Here is a 12,497-nt window from a genome sequence, read left to right on the forward strand (position 1 = left end):
AGGTTTTGACGGGTTTTTGTTTTTGTTTAATTAATCATAAAAACGAATTTTCGTCGAAACAAAAGACGCCACTAAGAGGTCGCGACGTTGACAGTTTTGAGTGACGTTTCTAGCGTCGAAAATATTTCGTCAAATTCTCAGTGAAAATATTCTGACAGTAGTTTTTTTCGAACGAATCTTTTAGAAATTTTTCAGTCCTTAGCTTAGACTGGTCTTAAGTTGTTAGATTGGTTATAGAACTAAAATGAGCTTAGACTGGTCTTAAGTTGTTAGATTGGTTATAGAACTAAAATGAGCTTAGACTGGTCTTAAGTTGTTAGATTGATTATAGAACCAAAATGAGCTCAGACTGGTCTTAAATTGTTAGATTGGTTAAAGAACCAAAATGAGCTTAGACTGGTCTTAAGTTGTATGATTGATTATAGAGCCAAAATGAGCTTAGACTGGTCTTAAGTTGTTAGATTGGTTATAGAACTAGAATGAGCTTAGACTGGTCTTAAGCTGTTGCAAGTCAAGTCATCATTTTAAATTCTAAAGAACCATCATTTAGAACCATTGCAATAATAGAATATCAATTATAAATTTGCCTGAACTCAACATCACGAACAAACAAATCACTGGTCAAAAACAACGATAGAAAATTGCATGCATTTTGACGCCGAGACTTTCTTAATAAACGATGACAATTTGTTCGCTCAAGATCAAGAGTTTTGCAATTAAATTCTCCGACTTTACGAGACTCGTGGGACCGAACGACTGTGCGTCTTGTGAAACAGTCGCGCGTATCAGCGGTAATACATCGGACATTAACGCTATACCTTAGGGAAACCAACGTAGCGGTTAAACCACAACCGCCATGGCCGCCGTATCACAGTCGACTGCCCTAGAGTAACGGAACCGATTATCACGTGCCCCGCCTCTTGAAAAATGTTTACAAATTTCTCATTTCCAAATCAGATGATAACGTGACCGATCTTTGCCTTTCCGATGCTCTGAAATTCACTTCTCGCCTCGCCGAGAATAGCTACCAGTCCCGCGAGATATCGCGGTGTCGAGTGTCCTTTCATTAGTGACGTGTCATTGAAATATATCCAAATGCCGGACGACGAAGGCCAGCGGGCGTTTACAAAAAAATACGAACTCGTTTGTAAATGTTAATGTCAGGTGCGATACTGCAGCTGATGAGTCATTGATATTGAAATGGATAGCGCTTATGCCCGTATTGCAAGCGAGCTAATCAAATGCTTTTGAAGGTGTGATGAAAGGACAGTCTGGATATTACGTGCGTTAGTTATTATAGATCCAGTCGCTTTAAGAAAGAATATATCGTCTAGACTCGAGGCTCCTGGCTGCAGGATGTTGTATTGTACCGGTTGAAGTTGGCGACGTTCTGTAATTGCCGGTACGGGAACAAACTGTGTTTGAAGTCGCTTTGCTTGTGTTCGAATACGTCCATATTTTTATCCAATTTGGGTTAATCTTCACTCGAAATTACATTTTTACAAAAGGGACTTAAAATATTCATCTATTATCTATATATATATATTTACATCAATATTGAAACAAATTCATTTATTTTTCCAAAAGACTTCACGACCGGACACGAGTAGCAGCTCTTCCCTAGCAGGACTCACTCGTGACAGCCGGATCCCCACCACTAACTTGGCTATAAACCTAGCTACTAGCAGGACTCGAACCTGCAACCTGTGGTACCCTAGCGGAGAATGCTAACCACTAGACCATAGACCAGAGGTGACTGACTATGTTTGTAAGTTTGCCTGGTCTTTGCGGTGACCATTCATCCGTGGTGACCATTACCAGCTATCAGTCTCTGTTTCACCAGTCTCTGTTTCCTGGGCAACGTCTTCTTATCAATTCGAGAAATTCATCCACGTAAACAAGCGAAACTAGAACATCACAATGATTCGATATTAACTCGCGGAAGATGAATTTAGTCTCGAATTATCTCCAGGAAACTTGTGTGTGACTTTTACAAGTGCATAAACTCTTTTGAGTGCCCTTTTTCATTTTGTCGTCAAAGAGAATTGATTGTTATATTTTCACGGAACGAAATAATTTGGCTCTCATTCCAACTCGTGAAAGATTTTCGTCTTCGGCGTTTGAACCTCTGACTCCTGAAATTCAAACGCGAAATCAATTTTCTTATTCAAACGGAATTTTCGAGTGCGAATTCATGTTTTCGGCGATTTTTATTCGAAACCTTTCTAGAATGAAAACTTTCCGTTTTAAACAGCATCGCACATTACACTCGCATGGCGTCTTTAATCATTCTCAGAGCAGTACACACGTGGAACCCCCCTCCCCTCCCCCTCCCCCTCCCCTCCCCAGCCCCTCTCCCTTTCACTAATTGAGCAGCATGACAAAGTACTTTCCCAGTTCAAGGTCGATTGATAATTACGATTTACAGGAACGGGACATGTTTTTTGGAAGCAGATTTTCTTTTCTGGTATTATTTTCAGTAGGGCTTTGATTATTCAGGAGCCGAGAGTTTATTGCCTGTTTGCTTTTTAACTTTTTATTCAAAGGACTGAATCTGAATCCCCGTGCACGCCCCGCTTTCGCCCCACACTCGCTCTCCCCTCATCCTTGTCGGGCTTATAGGTTATTGTCGTCACGGAAAATGAATGGAATGAAAAAAAAAAGATCGCGAAAAAGAAAATAGTCGATCGAACGTAGAAATCTCGGGAAAATGAAATCCAAGCAAGACAAAAAAAAAGATTTTCTAGACATTTATGAATATACAACAAAAACACCTGATCAAAAGAAAGTCCCTCCTAAAATCGTTTTCAACATTACCCCGATTTTTCAAATTCACCATTCTGGTTCCGTAGTTGTGAGTTGAAAGTTAACTCGGAATTATAATCAGGTAAAATGTTCGTTGTTTTACTAGTCAAATTTACCGCAGAACTGTGGAACTGAGGGTCCTCTTGATCGCGTAGAATACGGCGGCAGCGGCAGCAGCAGCAGCAGCAGCGTCGGGGTAATAATAAAATAGGTTGTTTAAATGTAACTGTACCGAGGGAATTAAAGCAATTTGACGATTATAACTTGAACGGTAGACGAGAATTAACTCGATCAAACAGATGTGGATTATTGAGGGGTTGTTATTATCGAGTCATTCTCGCGGCGGATCCCGCCAGCCTGTCAGCCAGCCCGCCCGCCAGCCCGCCCGCGACGTGTTAAATTAATATCGAAAAAAGGACTTTACGAGTTTTCGTGCTATAGCAATGCGGTAATGCGTGTTGTTAGAAATATAAGATTCTTAATCGGTCCCTGAACACTGTTACCGAGCAGTTCAATCAGTACAGGTTATAGTGCACCGGTAGAAAACGACTGAACTCAGTTCCACAGTTGTGTGTGGGTTTAATTTGGTTGAACCCAGTTTTACAATTGTGTGGTTTTAATTTGGCTGAACCCAGTTTTACAGTTGTGCGGCTTTAATTTGCCTCTAGACCCAGTTCAACATTGTGTAGATTCTTTTTTATTTCTGGACCTAGTTCGACAGTTGGATGGGTTCATCTGGATTGAGTTCGACAGTTAATATATGGGTTGACTTTGGACCCAGTTCCACGTGCATTTATGACAGTTTTTTGGGTTTTATTCGGTTGTGCACCCAGTTCCACAATTGTTTCGATTTCATTTAACTCTTAACCAGGTTCCGCATCACAGATGCACTATTCACCATAAACAAAGATACGCCATACTTACTTGACGATCAAAATGCAATCAGCTTGTGTCGAGTTCAAAAAGGCTTTCAATTCGATTAACACAAAATACAAATACACGATACCCCAAAGGCCTTCGACATTATTCAATAATGGCATTTCTAAACCTGAACAATAATTACACCCTTCCGTTTTGGGTATCTTATGTACCAATAATCTTTGCATGAATTCAATTATTACGTTTTGTTTGTGTTGTATTTATACAAAACATCGGTATTTTTCTTTTCAAAATAATATAGATTGACTTCGCGTCCGCCCACATAATTGGCTCAAGGGGTGAAAATCTAATAAATCAATTTTTTGTTTGTTTGTATGAACTTTTATTACTTTAAGGGATTTAACATTGTACTGTATCGGTGCATAGGTTCAAATAGTTTAAATCGGCGTACCTCAAGGGTGAGAGCATGGGGTCACTTCGAATTTCCTTTCTATCTCTTTTGCCAATTTTTGTCAAAAGCGCAATAGATTTCAGTTGTTTTGTTTTGTTAAGGGCTGGAATTAAGGATCAGACGTATTGAATTCATAATCAAATAATAAAACGGCGTACCTCAAGGTCGAGAGCATGATTAGTATTAAAATTCTAGAGCCTGTGGTGTTTTTATTAGTCAAACGTTGATTAGGTACTTCATTAATCATTACGCAACGACGTGAGACCCCCCTCCCCGATATTGAGTTGTTTGTCAATCGGACCCAGGTGAGAGGTTCCGTCCTGTACACGGTACACGCGTTGTATGTTGAGACGTCTCAATTTGCAGCCATTGTTAATAACTTGCCAAACGGATAATCAACGATTCATAAGTGATCACACGTTTGGGATTCGGTATAACGGGATGTATTATTGGGATGTTGTCCCCGGCAACCTGAGCTCTCAGTGCGCTTTTCACAGTGTAGCCTCAATCTAGTTATTTACAAGAATATGTATACAAAATACAAATAACAGCGCTTAAACTGCTGCTGCTGCTTTTTGGAATTTTGCTGTTATCAATTGCCATCTCACTTCTCACGAATATTATGGTTACTGCTGTCCAAATGCCCAAGACACCTGATGTATCCCAAATAGCGACACCTGGTGGATCCTCTATTGTCGCAGTAGTTGATATCCTACTGTACACCGGTGACACCTGGTGGATCCTCACTTGCCACAGATGGAATTTATGTCCCACTACACACTAGCGACACCCGGTGGATCCGCACACGCCACAAGTGGAATCCTCTATTGCCACAGCAGTTGATGTCCTACTGTACACTAGCGACACCTGTTGCATCGCTTACGAACGGAATCCTCAAATGCCGCAGAAGTTTTGCCGGTGTCTGCGGATCGGTGTCCGGTGTCACGCGGTGAAACAAAAGCTCAGAAATAAATGCGCAATTAATTAATTCAATATTTATTCGGCGGCGAATTTGACAAATATCTGCTATCAAAGTAAACCTTCGATTCTGTGAACGATTTCAATTCCGCGCAATCGACCTCTGAACGTAGATGGTTGGGCGCGACAGCGGTTAGCAATTACCGCACGCGTGAGGGGTGACACAAGAGGAGATATTGGGTACGTTATTGATCTATAGGTCGAACGTGCCTCATACGGTGAACTGTAGCAGACGCGAATTCTCCTCGCGTAAACTTTACAGTAATTATTCGCTAATTATTTTCTAAAGTAAATAAAGATTAACACGATTTCATTATCATTGATGCGTGTTCCGACAACTCCACCAGGTGTCGCTCGTTGTTTGTTGACACGATTTCATTATCATTGATGCGTGTTCCAACAACTCCACCAGGTGTCGCCTGTTGTTTGTTGACACGATTTCATCATTTTATTGATGCGTGTTCTGATAAGTCAGTCCACTAGGTGTCGCTTGTTGATTGTTGACACGATTTTATTATTCAAGTCCAAAAATTGTCTTGAATCTTAAGGCTGGTCTTAAGTTGTTAGATTGGCTATAGAACTAAGTTAGGCCTTAGACCGGTCGTTAGTTACTAGATTGGCTATAGAACTAAGTCGATCTTAGACTGTTCTTAAGTCTAAATCATGACTGTGCAGCCGGTCCCTGGGTTACGGTCATCCAAGATCATCGTGGTAATAGAAGATCCACCAGGTGTCGCTAGTAGTTTGTTCGTCTTCTGTGCTCCAATACATAGCTTCATTTTAATGGGGATCCAGGCTTTTTCGCCTGTGGCAAGCAAGAATTCCGCTAAGTCCAAATAGTCCTCACGACTCTGTTTTTGGAAATACATGTGGATATCAATGAACTATTTTTGCCATATCGTCACTACTACCCAGGAACTATTTTCGCAGTCAGTGTTGTCTGTTGTATTCATACGTACTTACATCAAGCAGACGTAGATTAAGGTCCCGGATGTGCGTTACCGCTGCGAATCAAAAAGTTTCCTTTTCTTGTCTTGTAAATGGTTCGATGATAGAATATTGGATTGCGTGACGTGGAGAGACGAGAGACGAGAGGCAGAGAAGTGAGAGAGAGAAGAAAGGAAGAATGGAGAGAGGGAAGAGGGAGAGAATGGGAGAGAGAAGAAAGGAGAGAGAGGGGAGAGGGAGAGAAGGGAGAGAGAAGAAAGAAGAGAGAGGGGAGAGGGAGAGAAGTGGAGAGAGAAGAAAGGAGAGAGAGGGGAGGGGGAGAAGGGAGAGAGAGAGAAGAAAGAAGAGAGAGGGGAGAGGGAGAGAAGGGGAGAGAGAAGAAAGGAGAGAGAGGGGAGGGAGAGAAGGGGAGAGAGAAGAAAGGAGAGAGGGAAGAGGGAGAGAAAAGGAAGGGATAGAGGAGAGTGAAGGGAGGTGAGCTGAGAGTGAGAACAAATAAGAGGGTTGGAGAGAAGAGAGGTAAGGCTAGGGCGTAACTTATCTTTGAAACTGTAACTTCAGATATACGTTTTCCAAACACTATTGATCGGCAGTCATTAAGTGCTCGATCAATCTTTACAGACAGGTAGAAAAAAACTAGCGACATTTTTCGATTCGACAATTGATTTCAGAACGAATTCGTTTTGACCCCCGCAGTGAATAAGCGTCGTGTGACTCTTTGTAGATGGTTGAATTAAGCATTTATAATTAAACAGTTTAACTCGCTTTAATTAGATCAAAGCGGTTTTTTCAATTTAGCCAAAGGAAATCGTGTTGTACGCGTGACATTTTGATTAATTGAATCGTCTGAAGCTTCTTGAAGCTGTTTTCGAGAAACCACCGAGGACCAGGTGCACAAGGCAAGACCAGTCTTAGCGAAACAACAAAACGAAATAAAAACCGGTCTAAGCTCACTTTAGTTCGAACAACTTAAGACAAACTCACTATGGTTCTATAGCCAATCTAACAACTTAAGACCAGTCTATTCTCATTTTGGTTCTATAACCAATCTAACAACTTAAGACCAGTCTAAGCTCATTTTGGTTCTATAACCAATCTAACAACTTAAGACCAGTCTAAGCTCATTTTGGTTCTATAACCAATCTAACAACTTAAGACCAGTCTAAACTCATTTTGGTTCTATAACCAATCTAACAACTTAAGACCAGTCTAAACTCATTTTAGTTCTATAACCAATCTAACAACTTGAGACCAGTCTAAGCTCATTTTGATTCTATAACCAATCTCACAACTTAAGACCAGTCTAAGCTCAGCTTAGTTCTATAGCTCATCAAGCAACCTAAATACCAGTCTAAGCTCATTTTCTATTACCAATCTGAAAACCTAATCTAACAACTTGAGACCAGTCTAAGCTCATTTCAATTTAATACGACCCTCCGATTTAAGACCAAATTAGACCTGATCGACTGTTAATTCGACCAGATTCAGAGATAAATGAATTTCAATCAATCCATTTGAAATATTCAAACTACCGTCTGCTGTTGGGTTCACAGTAATATGAAACCTACATCAGTTACCAGTCATCAATTAAATATCATTCAGGCACAGTGAAATATCGAAATGTATATTCGATATTTGATATTTGATATCGTCGTTTAAATTCCTAATAGCAGCAATTATAGAAACTGTTTGAAACCGAGGAAGCGGCAAATATCGATTATCATTTTGGCAAGATGTCTGCCTCCATAAATCCGCGCATGACATCACCCAAAATGACCTACTACATCCCATATCTATACCATATACCCCCTATGACATCATCAAGCAGATACTATAGTCTCTTCATTACAAGATGGCTGCCTTAATAAAACCCCCCTATGACATCATCAGTACAGAGTACCCCGTCTTGTATATTTCTCTTTGGAAATTCCCCGTTAGGAGAAATCATTCCAGCAAACATGGCTGACTCCATCAATCCCCTTATGACATCATCGTAGATTTGATTTGAAAAATCCTTTCCAGATAAATGACCGCCTTCGTAAATCCCCCTCCCCGGGTGAAATCTGTGAAATGGTCAAATTGCGCAGGGAATCCCTTCCAGACGAGATGGCTGCCTTCATCAATCACCCTATGACATCATCATATTGCGCAGGGAATCCCTTCCAGACGAGATGGCTGCCTTCATAAATCACCTTATGACATCACCAAGATGGACAATACATCCTGACCATTGATAACATACTGCATGTAATTAGTGCCTATTTAGCGCAGTGTTTAGCGATGTCGGAGTCCAATCCCTTCTACAATATTATTTCGTATACTTCTCGGTGATTTCGAATATAAAAAAAGAACATATCTTTCTCGAAATTTCTGAAAAATAATTTCGCAATCAATGCCGTTATTTGTTTTTGTTAAGTAACACAATACACGCTCGGTAAAAGCTGTCGTGTTTTTGAAACTGAATACAAGTCTCCTGAATTCGCTGCACGCAACATGAGGAATCTTACTGATTTTGCAGTTCATGGTGTTTCTGCATCATATTTATCATGTGGGCGAGATGATGGAAGCAGTAGTGATATCGGCAAAGGAAGGGGAAAGGGGGAGGGAGGGAGGGAGAAAGAAGAGTGATAAGAGTGAGGGAGAAAGAGGGAGAGGAAGGGGAGAGAGGAGAGAGATGGAGTGTGAGGGAGGGAGGGATAGAGTGAGATGGGAGAGGGATAGAGGAAAAGAAAAAATTTTCCGTGGTTTGGGGAAGGTTGGAGCTACTATAGGGAGAGGGAGGGAGGAGAGGATAGAGGAGAGAGGGGAGAGGGAGAGAGGGAGAGAGGGAGAGAGAGGGGAGAGGGATAGAGGACAAAGAAACGATTTTACGTGATTAGGGAAGGGCTACTATACAGGGAGAGGGAGGTAAGGAGGTTGCAGATCATTGTGGCAAAAGGGAAAGGATGGTTGTTTTCGAGGTTAGATGAGATAGCATGAATTGAGATAGCGAGAGAGTGGGAGTTGTGACATATAAGAGATGGGGAGGGTTGACATATAAGTGGGACAGAGTGTGACGGGGAAAAGGTGAAAAGGAGATGAACGATGACAGTAAATAGAGGATGCGAGTAGAGGAGTGGTATAGGAGAGGAGTGAGACGAGAGAGGGGGAGAGGAGAGGGAGAGCAGGAAAGAGGAGAGAGAGAGAGCAGGAAAGAGGAGAGGGAGAGCAGGAAAGAGGTTGTTGACAAATTGAGTGCGTGGGACGCAAAACGAGAACTAATCAATACTTTTTTATATCGATTTTGGATCAATCAATATCGATAGTGATCAGATACGATTAGAAATACACCCCGTATAACGCACAGGCACACACATATACATACACATAGAGCCGTTTATCTGGTTGATGTCAACGTGAATTCTTACATCAGCGGCCAACAGCAGCAGCAGCAGCCAATAATAACAGCAGAAATTCGTGAAATCTCGATGGACATCGCGAAGATTTTTCATATTGCCATCTATCGATTTGAGATCAATTTTCGGCGCCTTTTTTATTCGCGATAACACAAAGGAAATCACGTTGGCGTTTACGAGAGAATGTTCTGTAGCCATGGCTTTGACTTAAGATCATTGTTTAAGCTCGTTTCGCTTCTAAAAGCTTATAACTCAAGTTTTATCTTAAGATTCAAAGTTGCGACTTAAGGTCTAAAGAGTGATCTTAAATCTGAAGACTAGTTTCGATTTATTAGGTTTTCTTCTAGAACTAAGAAAGTTGAGATCTTAGACTTGGACTCAAATCTAAACTAGACTCTGCAACTGGGCTTAGGGTTGCACAGATGTAACTAACGTCCAAAAGTCGTCTTGAGTCTTAAAACTGGTCTTAAGCTTAGCTATAGAAATAAGTTGGTCTTAAACTTAAGTCATGACTCTGCTACTGGATCCAGGGTTCAGCTTAGATCTGAGACCAGTCTCGCCATTTTATTATTGATGATATTAGAAAATGCAGACAATTTTTCATCTATTCAATTATTGCTTTTCTTGTTTCGTCTTGTCTGCGATGAGACCGCTTAACTATGTATCCGTCGTCTATCTATATACGTTAACGGGATAATCCGTTACTAATCCGCGTAAATCCTCGTAAATCCTTTGTGTCGACAGGACGGCGACATTGCAGCGATAACTCATAACTTCCGCAGCTTTCAGACATCAACACAGAAAGAGACTTTGAGATATTCAATATGTTTCCATTATTACGATTTAATTACTTGAAATGAGTAGGCCTACGTTTTGAATCCGTCAACCTTAATACAGAAATCTGCTGCCTGGAACCTACATCCTCTTTAGATTGTGGACGATCAGTTTGTGAAAGTGTGCTGATAAAATGTCTAATATCTGGTGTTTGTAGTTCATTTTCAATTAAAAATGTCTCAGGTGAAGCACTGAACACATGTGAAGTGTGGATGATCAGTTTGTGAAAGTGTGCTGATAAAATGTCTAATATCTGGTGTTTGTAGTTCATTTTCAATTAAAAATGTCTCAGGTGAAGCACTGAACACATGTGAAGTGTGGACGATCAGTTTGTGAAAGTGTGCTGATAAAATGTCTAATATCTGGTGTTTGTAGTTCATTTTCAATTGAAAATGTCTCAGGTGAAGCACTGAACACATGTGAAGTGTGGACGATCAGTTTATGAAAGTGTGCTGATAAAATGTCTAATATCTGGTGTTTGTAGTTCATTTTCAATTAGAAATGTCTCAGGTGAAGCATTGAACACATGTGAAGTGTGGACGATCAGTTTATGAAAGTGTGCCGATAAAATGTCTAATGTCTGGTGTTTGTAGTTCATTTTCAATTAGAAATGTCTCAGGTGAAGCATTGAACACATGTGAAGTGTGGACGATCAGTTTATGAAAGTGTGCCGATAAAATGTCTAATGTCTGGTGTTTGTAGTTCATTTTCAATTAGAAATGTCTCAGGTGAAGCACTGAACACATGTGAAGTGTGGACGATCAGTTTGTGAAAGTGTGCCGATAAAATGTCTAATGTCTGGTGTTTGTAGTTCATTTTCAATTAGAAATGTCTTAGGTGAAGCACTGAACACATGTGAAGTGTGGACGATCAGTTTTTGAAAGTGTGCTGATAAAATGTCTAATGTCTGGTGTTTGTAGTTCATTTTCAATTTAAAATGTCTCATGTGAAGTGCTGAACACGTGTGAAGTGTGGACGAATATTCAGCTATTTAAAAGACTTTTCGGTTTAAAGCTATTAAGATGTTTAGAGTTAATGGAGTTTGAATAAGTAACGATTTTGTATTCAGCTTCGGCGACGCGTCAAATAAATTTCCATCGGATAAACCTGTTGCGACTGGAGGGTCGCGTCGGCGCTTGTTCTGCCCGGGGCTAATCAGATTGTAGTCGTTCGCGTTAAGAAGATTTATTCAAGGTGAATACAAATTGTTGGCGGAAAGAATTCTATTAGATAAAACTTGTCTCAGTGTTATACACTTACTCAGTACACTGATGTCTCTTGTTGTGGTTGTTTGTGGAACTGGTACTGGTTATCAAACCCACACAGCTGTTGAACTGGATCCACAGTCAAGTTAAAACCACACAACTGTGGAACTGGGTTCAGAGTCAAATTAAAACCAATAAAACCGTGGAACTGGATTCAGAGTCACAAATTAAACCCACACAACTGTGGAACTGGGTTCAGAGTCAAATTAAACCCACACAACTGTGGAACTGGGTTCAGAGTCAAATTAAACCCACACAACTGTGGAACTGGACCCAGGCCACACTATACAAATGTCATAGTTTTGATATCTTTAATCGTCACTGAACCACTTAAAATTCTCGACAGCAGATTCATACAAAGTATCGATACCCAATTTACTTGGGAAAAAATTATTTGAAATCGGATAATCAAACATTATCTGGAATTATAAAACAGAGTGACTTGTTGTTCCATTCCAAAGCCTTCAGGGCACGAGCGCTTTTGAAGTCATTTCGAATTTATTTATCTAACGAATCAGTGTCTAAAAGTCACCCCTCCTCAAACCGGTTACAATTCTCACCGATATTTACCGACGACTTTTAACGGTTTAAAGAATTAGAATAAATTCTTTGTTTCGACGTCGCTTTTATTCATGTTCGATTGATGGATGGTGTTTTAAAACTCGACGCCGCCGCCGCCTGCCGCAGCGACTATAGCTAATTTGCATATTCATGAGCTGTGTTCCGTCGTCATGGTGGGCTGACGGCCAGATTTGCGTACATTGTTGTTGTTTAACAGATCTGTTTTTCGCGATAAAAGCCGCCAGTTTTATTCGGGTTTAATGGCCGCGACGACGTTTCGGGTTTCCTGGCAGTGCTCGCCGTGTACCTCTCGAGGTTTTTGTCGTTTTTAGGACTCCTACGGGAAACCTGCGAGTTCGATCGCGCGGGATTTATTTCTAC

At 40.7% G+C, this 12,497-nt stretch overlaps 1 protein-coding gene across 1 annotated transcript in view; it reads left to right on the forward strand.

Moving 5' to 3' along the window:
- LOC141911187 (neuroligin-4, Y-linked-like) overlaps window positions 1-12,497 on the forward strand; it is an 81,966-nt gene that overhangs the window by 16,731 nt on the left and 52,738 nt on the right. The window contains exon 2 of the mRNA XM_074802166.1: window positions 9,057-9,063. Coding sequence (XP_074658267.1) covers window positions 9,057-9,063 — 7 coding nt within the window. The remainder of the gene's footprint in view (window positions 1-9,056; window positions 9,064-12,497) is intronic.

The sequence above is a fragment of the Tubulanus polymorphus genome, chromosome 9, assembly GCF_964204645.1.
Source record: "Tubulanus polymorphus chromosome 9, tnTubPoly1.2, whole genome shotgun sequence".
In the NCBI taxonomy this organism is placed as follows: domain Eukaryota; kingdom Metazoa; phylum Nemertea; class Palaeonemertea; order Tubulaniformes; family Tubulanidae; genus Tubulanus; species Tubulanus polymorphus.